Below are 16,080 nucleotides of genomic sequence, written 5' to 3' on the forward strand. Positions count from 1 at the left end.
TCATGTTCCCTTCAAAATAACGAGATCCAGCTCTCCCCTTCTGATTGAAGAGGAATGATTGTTTCTGCCTTTGAAAAGATATATGCTGTATAGAGACACGATGTGTGAGGGGAGAAGGAGGGAAGGATAAAAGGTAGCGAAGGACAGAATGAAAAGATGAAAACGGAAAAGAAAATGAAAAAGAAGACAAATGGTGATGGAAAAGTAACCTCTTTTTGTCATCCCCACTGGGAGCTAGAGTTGACTTAATCCTTCCCACACAGCCCACCCTCTGTCACAGCTAAACCTTTACTCCTTCCACAGCCTGCAAAGGTCAATCCAACCGTGAACGCCTGAAGACAAGCCGTTCAGCCGAAAGTAGCAACATAATTGATAAATCGTATGTAGACCTTAAAGTTCAACTTTGTGACAAATGTGACACAAGCCATGACACCGTTAGCAGACAAATGAATTAACTGGACTAGTATATCTATCCTTCATCAAAGTGAACTTTGGCACATTCCACGGATGGATAAAAGAATCTTAAGTGGGTATAGAGAAACAGGGGCTCCAGCACAATGCGGCTTATTGCAATCGTGAAGCACTACATTATTCAAATGTTGTTGCTTTCCCGACTCTAATATGACCTCTCTTGAGAGAGACAGAGGTGCAATAATTATATGTAAAACTGGCTGAGCTCTGGGCAACTGCAGTATGACTGATGGCCCTCACAACAGGAAGTGACAATGTGCGAGGGGTTAAAAGAAATTATGAAAAAGGGATTCGCACAGGTGACCCCCCCGCCCCCCCCGAAGGGTAAACTCATCACCCGTCACAGCTTGGTTGTGCATTCAAACAAACACAAACGGCCTGTCGTTAGCATATGGCTGTCCACACACTCCACAGGCCAACAACAGAGGTATGGTTGTCCAAAACACACGGGGGGGGGGACAGACATAGATTCAAGTAAATTAATTACCATGGCAACATTGACACAACTGTGGGTTGGATATTAGGTGTAACCACCAGTATGTGTAACCCCTGTAAGTGTGCATGTCTGTCATCCCTTTATGGTTAGTTGTTAGTGTTGTTTGTGACAGCTTTTCCCTTTAAACGCATTGTGAGCCGATGACAAACATTTGGGACCACCTGGTATGTTGATGTTTTTTTCTTTCTTTCAATGAAGCCTATTTTAGAGACACATTTTTTTTTATAATTCAGACACTAAATTTAGGATTTACATTTGTAATAGTTTTAGCCCCAATAGAAGTAAGAAGAAACTGGTGTTTAGTCAAAGTACCCATAGTGTTATATGCCAGAGGATCCTCTTCGCTTTTCCAATTTGCATAAATGACCCAAGCTCAGTCTTGAAGCACAACGGTGCATTTGGGCTCTAAATGTGTTGGGCCCTCTGCAGTCTCCTCACTGGTGGGATTGAAGGGTTTTACACAAATTGTGTCCATCTGATATTCATTGATCCAGATCCAATGCTGCTAACCTTAAACTAACCTTCTTTTCCTGTTGTGATGTTGAAAGAATAGCTGATAATATTAACACACCTGTTAATATTCCATATTTTTACAGGCTTTTTGTGGACTTGACACAGAAACATATTCCTTTTTAAATCCTCACTTTTTGATGGTAAGCTTTCAATTCATTTGACCAATGACTGGTGATTCCTTCTTTTCGTATTCAACTGTTGCTCAGAGGGATCTTTTTATCTTTCTGCCCTTTCAACTGTCAGTCTGTTCTAACAGCGTTTTGTTCTGTACAAATCCTTTCATACAAAATAATATTAAGTATTACTTAAAATCTGATTGTTACAACTCTTTTACAGCCGGCATAAAAAAACGAGTACACCTCGGCTTCTCTGCACTGAGATTTTAAATACAGCAAACTATGCTCCGAAATTTTGAAAATCAACTTCAATCATCACACGTTTATATTTGAGCGCAACCAAAAGCTTTCGTTTTTCAAATCTGTACAACGGAGGTGCTGAATACAATGTTATGGTGCCACTATTATCATTCGGGGATCGAACCGCCGATCGTCTGAATGAAGGACGACCCTGCTCTACTACTCAGCCACAGCCGCTCAATGAAGGAAGAAACCTGGAAATAGAATTCCCCTGTGATCATCACTAAAGAAGCATTTAAGTAGATGAAACGGCAAATATTTCATATCTATTAAAAACACCTGACGACAGATTTGCAGATACACTATTAACATAAATTAAATAACTAAATCCTTCCTCATCTCACTCCCAAACAACTTTTTATGTCCATCAGATGAACTCTAAGATATTCTTACAGCTAATCTAAGGAACATCGTATTCAAACAGTCCCCTTGAGAGCATGTTTCCTTGATCTTAATTTAAGATAGAATCTATGGTGAACACTGGCTCAGGGCATGGGAGGCACACACTATTGATTAATTTTTCATTGCCGTTCTTTTAAAGCACCAAGGACATGTGCCACATCTAATCTGCTCAACCCTCAGCGCCCAGTTTAATAGCTCGCTTGAAACAAAAGTCTTTTGAGGCATGTGGTTTTAAAAAAGGTAAAGAGGAGACTGAAGGGGACGAGGGCGCCTGGCTTTCTTTTCTGGCTCACCATATTTCTTTTTTTAAAGGTCCTTCATAAGCACTTGATTGGAGTGAAGGGGGAACCAGATGTCTGCGTTGTCCTCATCCCCCTGTAACTCTCTCGGTTCTCATCTGGATGCTTTGCAATCCTCTGGCCTTAACTATAACTACCTGTTTACGTGTTACTCTGTGTTCTGTGAGTCACGCGCAGCAGAGCGGCCGCACAGGTAACAGAAACATAATTCACGGTCATTCATTTCATTGACAATATTCATTCGAGTGTCGATCGTAGTTTCTCAAATGTGAGAATTGAGGAGACAAAGGAAGCAATGTGCACAGAGGTCGCCTTTTTTTGTGTCAAAGCAATAGATTTATCAAAAACAAATTATGAATGAATCGATATGTACACAATTATTTGTAGCTGTGGTACTACTTGAATATACACGCACTAGAGCCAGGGGGGGACATGTACGTGGGATTCAACAACCTCACATTCATTGCAGGTAAATCCAATTCTTCATCTCAACTTGATAATGAGAAAAAACATGTAATGGTTCAAGGCTTATCCAATGCTTTGCTCTTAAAACACACAAAAGCACCTTTTAAATTTGAAATGTCAAATATATAGCAAGAAAGAGCACTTTCACTTTGATAAAAAATATGAAAATGGATGTATCCTTCTAAGCAACATTCAATGACAAACAAGTGCTAGATTGTAGATTTAAGTGATGATGTCCTCATGATTACCACCGCGTTTCACATCTGAAATCTGGTCATAACATTTTTAGAATTGGGAGACATTATCAATACACAACCATACACCCACTAAAAAGGTTGCTGTGAAAAACATGTCCTTAACCACTTTATAACTGGCACTTTATAATTCTGCAGAAAATTACAACACTTCTTGGTGGTTCTAAACCTGGGGGATTGTTTCTAGGGGTCGCCAGATGGTTGTGGAGACTTTTTTATTTATTTATATATAACACGTGCAAAAATTAAATAACATATTTTAAACTGGAGTAATGTATGTTTTACATTACATCGACTATAGCAGCAATATGATTTGCCTCCGAATAGATTAAATTGAGTGTGTTTGTGAAAGTCAAGGTCATACGAGTTTGACTGGGGATTTCCGGCAGGTCAGGGGGAGAGAAAACGTGACTGAACGTATCAAACATCCATAGTGCCTGAAGCATATTGGATGCCTTAGGTGCTAGCTGTTAAAACAAGAAACTAAATAAAACTGTCGTCACAAACAAAGCTTTATTCATTTACATAAATCAAACGACGCATGCACAATATGGCACGACCGTATTACTCTGGGGCGTCGCGACTGGAAAAAGGTTGAGAACCTCTCCGCTAAAGAACAACCAGCAGAGCCTCATCTGAGGTTTCTCTCTCAGGTCTGGGGTTCTTTTGGTCAAATCCACCCCCTGACAGCTAGACACAGGGATACACACACGTTCACACAAGCACACTAGGCATCACCGCCTGACATCCCAGAGCTGACCAGCATGTTACCATGGAAATAAGTTGTCATCTTCCCAGTCACACCGATATTGATCCCCTTGATGTGGTCTGGAGATTGCTGCTTTTCAACACACACGGCGCTCACGCGCGCTCTTACTTCCATCTGAACTGCAGCGCCCGTTAATGGCAGCGCGGAGACACGGAAGGTCTACTTTCACGGCAACGGGCGCGGGCGCCATTGATGGATTGTTACAACGTGGCCCTTGACTTGTGACGTAAATCAGGCCAATCTTTACGAAGACCGCCGCTATAAAGCCGCCGAAGTAATCAATACATAGGACTGCAAAAGGAGAGGCGCCTGGCCCATCCGGGCTGCTCGAGTTCAGACATGCTCTTTCCCAGGCGGTGTGTGCGTGTGCTTGTGTGTGTGTGACGCTCATATTTCCCCACAATCGTGCTTAAGGGGGTGGGGGAGAGCATGTGAGACTTAGCAGTGTTGCACACTTACACGCCGGTCAAACTGGATTAGAGGCAATTCACACAGTCCTCCATTCCCACCTTATTCTCAATTGGGAGAGGGGAAAGTGCCAGAGAGATTTCATGCCTGAGACAGAGGAGTTACAGTTGCATGTTCCCCATAGACAATACAAACCAACACTCTCCTTCCAGCACATCTGAGAGCACTCTATCCCACTGACACACGCTGACAGCGTGAAAATGGAAATCTGCCCGCAAAGCAGGGAGCTAACTGTAGCCCAGAATCGTCTAACACTCGGCCCTTTTTCCCCCTACTTTCAGTTTGTTTTTGTTTTTTAAATGACGGCAGCTTTCAGTCTGTAAGCCATATCTGTGGGCTCCCTGTTGCACGATTGTCATATCAAAAGCTTCAGCACGGTCTTCTTGAGAGCTCTTACATTAATTATTGGTATTATCACTGCTGGACATTTAACCATCTTCCTCCTCGACATTGGTCACTGCTGTTGTTCATGTCCTGTTGGTTTCTTTCTCTTTCTTTTACGATACCTGCCTAATAAATGACCCCTCGGGGATGAATAAAGTTTGACATGTTTTGCAGAACTTCTGAAAGTAGTTATCCTCCTCGTCTCGGATGATCAGTTATGATACACGCTTGTCATATTCCATTTACTGAACACAATGTGGGTATTGCTCCTGATCGAGAGCTGCCCCATTCAGGTCCATACAGGCTGAGCTGAAAAACTCGCTCTTTCCACAGAAGTTACCAAGCACAAAAGAACAGTTTGACGAAGGAGGAGAAAATGCAATCAATACTAAATGTCTCTGTAAAATGCCTCAAAGAGCGAGGCTTGTCTGAGAGCAAGGGCCAACAGAGGCCCTGTCGCAGTGTGCTGCTTGGCCTTGCCTGTGCTCCTCTAAGCTCTACAGTCCTCTTAATCCTTACGAAACTCTGGAAAGGCAATGAACACACCATTTAGAGTGGCAATTCAACACTTGCTAAGCCAATAACGGTGTGAGTCTTCCTTTTCTGCTGAAAGTGCCTTAAAAAAAGAAAAAAGTCAGAACCCATTCTTTAGAAAGGGCCACAGGGTGCCACTTTATGTAATTATAATATTAGTCAGAAGAAGAAGAAGAAAAAAATGATGTCACCAATACATTGATAGCATCAATTATATTTGTTAAGGGTGTGTGGGTCTTTTGTTTATGAGGAGGTAAAGTGAAACAACCTCAACAGCAAAACAATAACATGCACTTGTGTGACAGCAAATTCAAATATATAGCAGTGAATACTCCCACAAAATTATTGGAATTCTATTATTTCTGTTCAAGGCAGAAAAGACGTATTTGATATCTTGTCTGCGGTTCACTAGGTTCAGTGTGTGTGTGTGTGTGTGTGTGTGTGTGTGTGTGTGTTTGTGTGTGCGCAAAGCCTTAAGTGATATATATTCTTGGTATGAGTTATGTCCCAAAGACAGAATAAACACAGTAAAAGACATTTAGATGCAACATGCTCTGATAAACGAATTAGATGGCAGATTATGATTATTTGTGTAAAAGCGCTCACTCTTTATTGGTAGCACAATGTTCAAATGCGAATAGGTGTTACACTGCAATCTATTCCATAAGAGCCAACAAAAGACCTCCTACTTCATTTCCACTTTCCAGGCAGTATCATTTCAAATTCCCTCATTTCAAAGTGCTACCATTGTGTTGGCAATTTAAATCTTTTCCAAATTACAGTCCATTAGCAAAATCAGGGCTGAACATAAGAGTCCAAGACATGAAAATGACCTCACTTGAACATGCTCCTCGACACATCTTTCCAAAAGAAGATAAATGTTGGTGGGAGTGTGTGTGTGTGTGTGTGTGTGTGTGTGTGTGTGTGTGTGTGTGTGTGTGTGTGTGTGTGAAGACAGATACACAAAAGGAACAAGATTCAGAAGCCAAGTAAATAATGGGCTACTTACCGCAACTTTGCTCCCAGTTATCTGCATGCAGCGATCAGCGGAGAAGGTTAATGTGCAAAAAGACACAAACAGCACAATCATTAGTAGGCCAGAGAATCCTCTCCGCTACGCGTTGAGGCATTAGCGGAACTTGTGTGACATCACAAACACACTTTACAAGAAAAAAAATAAATAATACAAGCCAACAAGAGAAAACCTTTCACAGTTATAAGCACACACTTAAGATAGTGTCTGCGGATGAATGAAAATAAGAATTTGTAAAGGCGTGTACCAATGTATTCTCAATTCACGGCAACAACAACTGTGTGAACTGTGTTTAGACTCGGTCATTTCCACACAAAGGGATTTATTAATTTAATGGCAGGGTAAATTGTAACTGACTGACTGATTCAGATTCATCTCAAAACAGCGAGGCTGCAGAGGGCTGATATCTATCAGCTGCCATTCAGGTGGCAGCTTTGTGTGGCAGAGCTAGCTTGAGCCCAGGCAGTCAGCACCATTCTTGGAGTTCAACCTTGTTCTCTGTCAATAGTGCCAGGTAGCAGGAGGTTTTTTTTATTACTGCAACTGTGGGCCTTGATTCACAGCAGGAGGTGTCAGCTGAGCAAATGTATTCTATACTGTGGCTGACAATTCTTTCACTGCCACACGGTTCCGTGGAAATGTACTTTGATTGCAGGAAGGTGCAGGAAACAAACTGAGCTCTCCCCGTTTATTACCTCTGTATTTCTCCCCTCGTTTCATTCCCTCCCATTCGCTCCCTCCATCTCTTCTAATCTCCCTTTCTATTTCTTTTATTGTCACTCTCAAACTCTCCAAGTCTGTGGCCATTTTATGCTTGATATCCCCTCTCCATCCCTCTACCAAGAGTTTATACTACTTTCTAATAGCGGCATGTCACCGTCTAACACCGGGACATCTTTACCTGAATAATGCAGGCTAAACACCTTTTAAATGAGTCACATCGACGTTGCTCACAGCTTCCACAGATGTTGATGCCACTGAATACATTTTTTTTTTTTTTTTGTTTTAGAGCGGCTTGACCAAATTACAGACATCATCTTGAGTGTGCAGAGACAACAACCAGGAAGGAGCTGAAGAGGGGGACACAGCACAGTTTCATTAACAGCCAGATTTTGTATTCTCACTAAAACAAGGGCAAAACATATTCCTTTTCAGATCCCTAAGTACTGCTGAGATATTACTAGAACGATCTGATATTCTCAACATACATGTCGCTGTTAGCACCCTTTTTCCTGATGTATGGGAAAATATACACTCATTGCATAAACACTTAATGTGAAGGGCCTGGAAGATCTGACTGAATGTCGGCCCCCTGTTCAAAGAGTAAGGTGGCCTTTTGGTTCTCACGTAAATACGACTCAAACTGTTGACTGAAATAGTGACACTGGAACCTTTATAAGTCCACCCTTATAAGTCCCTGCCCATCACACCCTTCCTCCATCTGAGACACTGCATGTTTGACATGAAACAAGAAAAATAATCATAGACAGTAAGTAAAGTACATTTCAGAGAAATAAGAAATGGAATTAGTGTAAAATCAATTGTGGCAGTTTTAATGATGTTGGCACATGTTTTCAGCAAGAAGAAAGAACAAGAGATGAGTTGAGAGAGAAAGGCAACTCTTCATGCAAAGCTAATGGCCAAGGACGTCCACGGACACGCTCCTACCAGAGCAGAGCTGGATTCCATTGAAACACAGTTCAAATTCAAATGAACAGGGTTAATGCAAGAATGGAGGAAAAAAAAAAAAGTTTGGACTTTTATTTGAAAGACATATTTTACTAAAGTTTTAAATTTGACCAATGATTTGAAGCTAGATGGCTTAATAGATGTCGCTTTTTTTTTTCGACGTGAATATACATATACAAGAAAGTTGTCCATTGTGATGGCAACCTCAAGCACCTGAAGCTATTCAATGAGGTTCAATTTTGAATTCTTTTGTTGCAGAAGAGATAAAGGTTGCTTTATGCTGGGCACCAAAGCCCGTTGCTCAATTGAGCAGGTCTGCAAAGATAAATGAGAAATATGCCACACAATATTTAAGAATTTTAGATGTAAACTTCCAAAGCCTTTTAAGTCAGCATGCTTTGCATCGGCTGTACAATAAGAAAGAAACAGGGCTGTCCAGATCTTAAAAGACAAATGTGAGTAGTATGTGCATGTGGGGGAGATTTTGACATAGATGATTTTTCTAGCTTGTATCTCTGAGAAAATAAGAAAAAAAAAACTATTTTGTGAAATGTTCTATTGCGACTTTATAATAGCATCTTGAAAGAAAAACCAAACAGGAAATTGAGATAAACGTGTGAAACCCTTCCCAAGTCCCAGAAACAATGCAGCACACATCTTTGGTAGATATAGATCGACTCCCATTAACCGTGGAGGTGCCACAACAGAACAAGACACACCCAACATGTCCAAAATGCGCCACACCGACATTCATCACCATTTATGCAACACATTGGTATTTAACCCACCCTGCATCCTCATCGGCAACTTAAAGCAACATAAGATAATGCAGAATAGACTTATTTTATTACATAAAGGCTCACACATGTGGGTGCAAGACTTGACAAAACCCAAACAGTTTATATTTATAAGAAAAAAAGAAAGAAAAAAAAGGGCAAAGCAATCACAAAACCTGCCTTACAAAGATGCATCTACATTTTAATAGTGTTGTACTTCTGATGCATCTGCTGCAAAGCTATCTTGTGATTTAGTGTGTGATGATTCTGGGCGATACAAAGGCTACTGTAGTATATAAGAATGAATGAACCCAAAACACACTATTTAATACACGACCACAGAGCACATTGTTCAGTACGAGGCGGTAAGCTGCATGCTGGGATGCTCAGTCAGTTTTAAAGATAGAATAAATTAGGTATGATGTAATTGATGATACTTTATTTGAAATAAATTAAAATTTCTGCTAATGAAACCTATTTCTGAAGCAACTAAACATGGTCCATTAGGGCCCTGAATTATTTTTATACAATTTAGGTTAGGTTGTTACATTTTGTACTTAAAAAGGCAGAATGAGCAGGATCTTTATGGAAAAAAAAGTGCCCTAAATTATTAAATTCAGCTAAGTTGTGGTCTTGGTCACATTTACTATTTGTCTATGTTTTAGTGTAACTGCACACACTTGCATGAATCCGTGTTTGCACAGCTACATCAATCCTGACACTCGGCCCTCCCCCTTCCTTCAGTCCTATTAAATGTGACAGCAGGGTGCTGACAGACATTACATTTTGTCCTCTGTCCTTTGCTACACGGATTACGTTATTCATTTGAATAAAATATCAGTGCTCACAAAGCATAATGGGCCCTGTGAGAAATTCAATCATCTCGGATAATCGTCATTATCAATAATGCCAGTTAATTACCATAACAATGAAGACCGGTAATAAATGATGATGTCAAGAGAGAGCTACCGGGTTCGGGAAGCGATGGGGACAGAAATCACTTTTTTTTTTTCTTCTTCTGTGCTGATGTGAATTTCACCTTGCAGGGTTGGCTATACTTTCAAAGGAGGATAGGAAAAGTCCTCATACATTCATGGATTGCCGTCAGAAATCGTTACTTTTTCACCGTTGTTTTTTGGATTAGAGTGATAATCAAGTTCTAGATTACGCTTCAACAATGGGCGACTTCAATTTAAACCTCTATGCCATAATGTAGCATACAGTATTCATACACATCATAGGGTCTGAAATACTTGCTTTTCTTGATTTTTGTATTTGTATTGTTTCCTTTTCGCTGTCATAAGCAAAATGATGAGGCAGAGCACCACCACCACCATGCAAGTACGCAACGGAGCCAGTCAAGATTCTGCATGCAAGCACCTGACTGGACAAGCGCTGACCATCCAATTAGCTGTGAGTGAGTGAGTGAGTGAGTGACTACAATCTAAGTCTACAATCAAAATTATAAATCTAAATTGCAATCAAAGATGTGTGACTCAAGCACAAGAGAAGAGAGAGAGAGAGATAAAACAAAAAAAAACAACGGAGGTGAGAGTGTGCAAGATAACAAAGTAAGCCGTGAAGCAGAGGATCAGGTTAAACTCATTCTGGCGATACTTCGGCTCATCCACTATTACAATTATACAGCACACGCTCCCATCAGTCTATAGAGGTGAACTCTCACTTACAGATTTGGCAGTAGCTGAGATGTACTGGACCACCATCTCGCGCTTGGTGCTCAAGTCTTTTCCACGCAGGGGGGCTTTGCGTTCCTCATTCAGGTTCATGTCCTCCTAGATGCACGACAAAGACAACGAGGAGAAATGTCACGTCTGTCGTGGTAGAAACGGGATGCCACTCAAAATGTAGCACAACACATTTATGGTGAATGCTGATGAATTGTACAAAATAAACTAGAAGGGTAGATTCTGATTAATTCCTCAAAAACACTGGGTTGTCTGAGAAAATAAAGCGTACAGAAGTTGTAAAAAAATACCATAGAAAAAATAACTTCATTAACAACATCAACTACATTATTTACAGTACAATAGTTCCCCGAGTAAGAAGAAATATCTTAGGTTTACCATCAATTATACTTTTAGTTCCACTATGGCCCTTTCAAATCAGATCCTGCTCGTCTACAGGTAAATGCATTTATTTTCCATCTGTTTGTTTCTTTGTCAAAATCACGAAGTTCAGCATCAGGAAATAAGGTCAGTCATAATTAGTCCATGAAATGAAAGTAGTAAGGCTGCAGCGATAGAACTATATAGCCCCCAACTCGGATCAACATAGCAAATATCAAACAGAGCTGCTTCTATTGAGGCCATGCAATCACATCCGATAGGCTAGATAGGCAATATCTGTGTGTTATTGGGAGTATTATCTGTGTGCTCCTTTAATTCTGCATCACAAAAGAGGTCTTTTATGTGAGAGACATCAGGGGATGGAACGAAGGCCGGACAGAGCACTAAAAGCCAGGGAATGACATGATGATTAGAATGGAGGGGGATGTTTATCAGAAGTACTCTCTCACAAAGACACGGCTGGAATGAACAGAGAGAAAAAAAACATTCTCCTCAGGGTTTTAGGGTAGTGAGCCTGAAGTTGTGGAGCCATGCTGCCCTCTGCTGGGGAGCGCAGAAAGCCATGTGTCCTTTTGTTCGGATGATCTGATTAATTAATATTTATGTATTGTCCTCTATTAGATTGAATGTACATTTCACCTGATAAATTAAGCATTAACCTTCTAAACAAGATCATTTTAATACAATGGTGTTTGAATATCCTTCCCCAAGTAATCTGACTCAAACTATTCTGCTTCATTTGCTGGTGAAGCATGGACAGGAATCCCATCCAGGGGCACCGTGACCCAAATTCCTCCTACTACATTTTCTCTAGTAAATACCCTCTGAGTGAAAAAACACAAATAAAAAATACATTAACATCCTCTTCGTACAACACAAAAAGGCAAAAAATGTGGCTGAAAGTTTTGTAATTGGCAGTGTTTTTTTCACTGAAGGAAACCAGCAGGTTTTTTTAATTAATCTTTGAACCCAGCTAATCTTTCGGCTTAATTGGCATTCAATAAACGAGGCGAAATGTGGCGGGGCGAGTATGTTGTAGAAAGGGAAGGAGGAGTGGGCCAGCGGGAAGCTTGTCAGGGGGCATACTAAAGGAATGAGCCATCCATGTTTCGTCTCCAAAATGATTAATGCTCTTTTATTAATTATACCCTCACGGGCTACATAAAGAATCCCAGAGTATATTTGACTATGCTGCTGGTCTAGAGCTGAAATTATAGGATTTAGGCTTGTATCAATGACAGTGGAGTTACCGAGAAATATGCTCGACACCTCATGTTGGTCAGTCTCCACTTGTCTTGCTTATAATACGCCAAACATAAGCTCAACACTTGACTAATGAAGCATCCTGGACACCATGCATAGCATTGGGCCGATTGGTAGTTGGATTGTATATTGGCAAATTATGGAATTATAGAATTGTTTTTCCTACGGCAGTATAAAGGTGATTTAAACTAAATTAGCATACTATCAGAAATAAAATGTTGGCCTGCCCACTGAGTTCATCAGCACAGGGGGGGAAGAGTGGATTTTTAAATCCTTATTTAGAAACCAGGTTCCCAGCATCTCCGTTCCGAATATTTTTTTAGTGATTACATCTATCTCTTTTCAATGCATTGTTTGAGAAGAGTGACAGGGAGAGGGGAATAGAGGTTTATTAATTTCTTAGTAATGATAATTCGATTGTCAATGTTATGAATGACGCTCGGAGCTTCTAATTATTTAAAGGAAGACGACACTTTGAAGTTGTCGCACAAAGCACAGACACATTGGATTTGAAATCAAACAATGGTGATGAGCTGACCTTAAGGGTGTCATACCCATATTGGTATAGCATACTCATCATTGGACTTGCAGCACCTTGTTAAATATATACATCCGCCTGAGATTTAAGACAATCAACACATTGATCATAAATACAGCCAAAGGAACCATGTTTTTCACTGGCCAAGTGAGCCGCCTCAATCCAAATGAGCAGGTGTTTTTTTACTAAAGACCTGCCCCCAAAGACCTGCCCCCAAAACAAGTGAAGTGAAGATGGCTGCATGACAGGCCTGGCAACTCATCAGTAGGAAGACACCGACTCACAGAAAAAGAGCCTTTATAACTAACATCAAATATGTCTGAGCCTGAAATTGATCTGAAGAGTCCATGCTACGATGAGAAGTGGATCTAAGAAAAGTAGAGGAACATATAAAAAATGTTTTGCTTCAACCGTGACAAAGCGATTATTTTGTCCACTGCCCTCCAGTCTGATCCATGTGTGTGCAAGGGCACACACAGTAACTCTCCTGTGGGCTGGTTTTAATGTCCTGGTGCAGAGTGTAACTGCTGAGGGATCACATCGGAGCTTATTACTAGTGGTGTACATCCGGACAATGGTGCATGGAGGCACATAAAAACCTCAAACTAGCCGCAGCAGCACTGCAACGTGACATTCTCCTTTCACTGGTCCTCTGTCTCCGCAAGCAACCTCGCGACCGTTCACTACGCTCAACTATGAGAAGGCGCTCTCTGTAGAACGCTAACGGAGACAAATTGGCACTGGACCCAAATCAATTCAATCAATCCTAAGTAAGGATGTTATGCTCTTGGGGGGGGTTTATGCTGACAGACAAGTAAAAGCATAATTTGGGTAATAATGCCTTGCCTGTTTAATGGCCACATCAGCACAGATGTCTTAAATTGCCAATATGTGGACACTAATAACACAAAGTCACACCCATCAGGGGGATTTGTGTCTGGATGGAGAGTTTATGTATCTGAGATCCCCATATCCCACTTCTGCTTTCCTTTGATGGTTCTTTGATAGACAATAAAGAGTTGAACTGACGATAACAAAAAGGGGTTTGCATTGCACCAAAGTTGAGTTGAACGGCCCTACAGCTTGCTGAATGCCGATTAACTTTGCTCACATGTTATTGTGTGTGCTACTGTGCTCCTCGGTCCAACCTCTTGGATTGGAGTCTGCTACTGCAACACAGCTGCCTTCTTAGTGAGGCGCAAATATCAGACATTTCATCAGTACATTTACCGCTGTGCATTTTGATGAAGGGATCTGAATTCCATCTGTACACATCGTGGCCAATCTAACAACAGGACACAGTAAAGACATACACTACACCCTTCGAAAAAGGCAATGCTGAAAATGCTTTTTCATGCATTTCCATTACTGTGGCTTTATGAATATACTTCTGCGAGAACAAGTTCATTTGGTTTTCAACTGTGTGTTTCTTCCGACATTTTCCCCGATCCCTTTGATGACCTTTCAGTAATAGGGTTTAGGCTTCGAGATACAAAGCGCAATGTGGAAACCACTTTCCAGAAAAAATATATTTTCCCGTCGCCCGAGTCATTAATGCACAGTAGGTGGTCTCACAAATATGGCATGGGTCATCCCTTCATTTGAAGCAAGATAGACATCTGAGGCTGTGGCATGTAGCACCATAAAAATGATCAATAACCTAAGGGGTGTAAAGACAACGAGAGCTAAGATGTGGCTGTATGACATAAAAAGAGATAGAGAGATGATAGATGGTGAAGAGAAGCTGCTCGCGTCAAAAGGAACTACCCGCCACTGTCATTTAACTGTGTGCTGCAATAAAAGCAGGAAAAGTTTACAGTAAAGTTTACAGAGCAAATAGCGGTGGCTTCAAACGTACATAAGTAAATAACCCTTTTCTTTTTTATTTCATTGCTAATTATACATCCCAACCTGAAGTGTCAAGGCCAGTCAAATGTCAGAGCAGCAACATGGCTTCTGTGTCATCTGTCACTGAGCAAATTGAAGCCTGGGTTTAATGTCACGCCGCTGTGAGCACAAACATAGTAATTGAGAGGTGAACTGAGTGACAGGGATGAGCATCCAGGCAAGAAAACACTGAGCAATAGCCTGATGAAAACGAGGAGCACCGGTCGCATTTCTCTGGCCCGGGCAATAATAAAGACCATTGTATGAGGAAAAAAGGGAAAGGCAGGCACTGTACCGTGCACGCGTACACACTCAGAGACATTACCCACAATAGTACACACAACCTATGCGATGAAGCCAGAGTAATTCAGCTCCCCACTTCAAAGAGGTGGGCTGAAAGCTTTTTGTTAGATTTCAATCCTTCAGTACATAAAGCTAAAAATGCATTTCAATGGAGAAAATCATAAGTGTGACAGAGCTTTGACCCCACAGATGTATGGCAAGTGAATTTCAAAGTTTCTTGTTCTTCTGACAGTGGCCTCAAGAATACGTAAGTGGAGCCCTGCTTCACAAAGGCTTAACATCTGAGCACTAGACAGGATTTGTCTTTACTATAAATACTGTACTGTACCACCTCAAGTCTATTTTGAACTTTGTAGCATTGTATATCCTTCGAGAGTGAAACTTTGAATCGCGAGTTTCAGGCAAACTTGTTCCTTCCCCTGTGTGTTTCACACATTCGACCTCAGATCGGGGTCGGACATTAAAGAAGAGCTCCTATTTGTAACCCAATGAAAGGACCCCGTTTTTAGGTCACCGAGGGAGTCAAGTACGCCGCTCTCTGGACCTGCAGCTACGACGATTAGTTGTGTGTGCCATTGTTTTGCGGGGGCTTTAACCTGCACACGTTTTGCACAAACCTGTATGTACATAAGTGGTTTTCAATCGTGCATTGGGATGTTAAGGGGAAATAAACATTCTCTCTATAAATCTACAGGTGAAGGGTGTCTGATCAAAGCTCTTTGCGTTTGTGTGAAATCACAAATCACAAGAGCTTTGTTGTTTACATGTCCACATGCAAACTAGTATTACTGGGACTTAGATTGTTTATGGAGAGTATGCAGATCCTGGTTTCAGATCTAATGCTGTGACACATTTTGGTCCACTTGAACGTGTTCATTTAGTTAAGAGAACTGCGGCCACGATATATCTTGATTGGAGAATTCTATCAGTAAAATTGATTTAGTCAAATAAAAACATATTTTACGATGCTGCATAAAATTAGGAGAGCTGAGAAAGGCATTCATTATCATGGTTCCTGTCAAAGCTTTGATCA

The 16,080-nt window shown here is 41.0% G+C and overlaps 1 protein-coding gene across 1 annotated transcript in view; it reads right to left on the reverse strand.

Annotated features, from left to right (window-relative positions):
* The window catches only part of diaph2 (diaphanous-related formin 2), a 347,468-nt gene that overhangs the window by 314,286 nt on the left and 17,102 nt on the right, over window positions 1-16,080 (reverse strand). Inside the window, 1 exon segment of the mRNA XM_034542988.1 lies at window positions 10,658-10,762. Within this exon segment, the coding sequence (XP_034398879.1) occupies window positions 10,658-10,762 (105 nt within the window).

The sequence above is a fragment of the Cyclopterus lumpus genome, chromosome 10, assembly GCF_009769545.1.
Source record: "Cyclopterus lumpus isolate fCycLum1 chromosome 10, fCycLum1.pri, whole genome shotgun sequence".
NCBI lineage: Eukaryota > Metazoa > Chordata > Actinopteri > Perciformes > Cyclopteridae > Cyclopterus > Cyclopterus lumpus.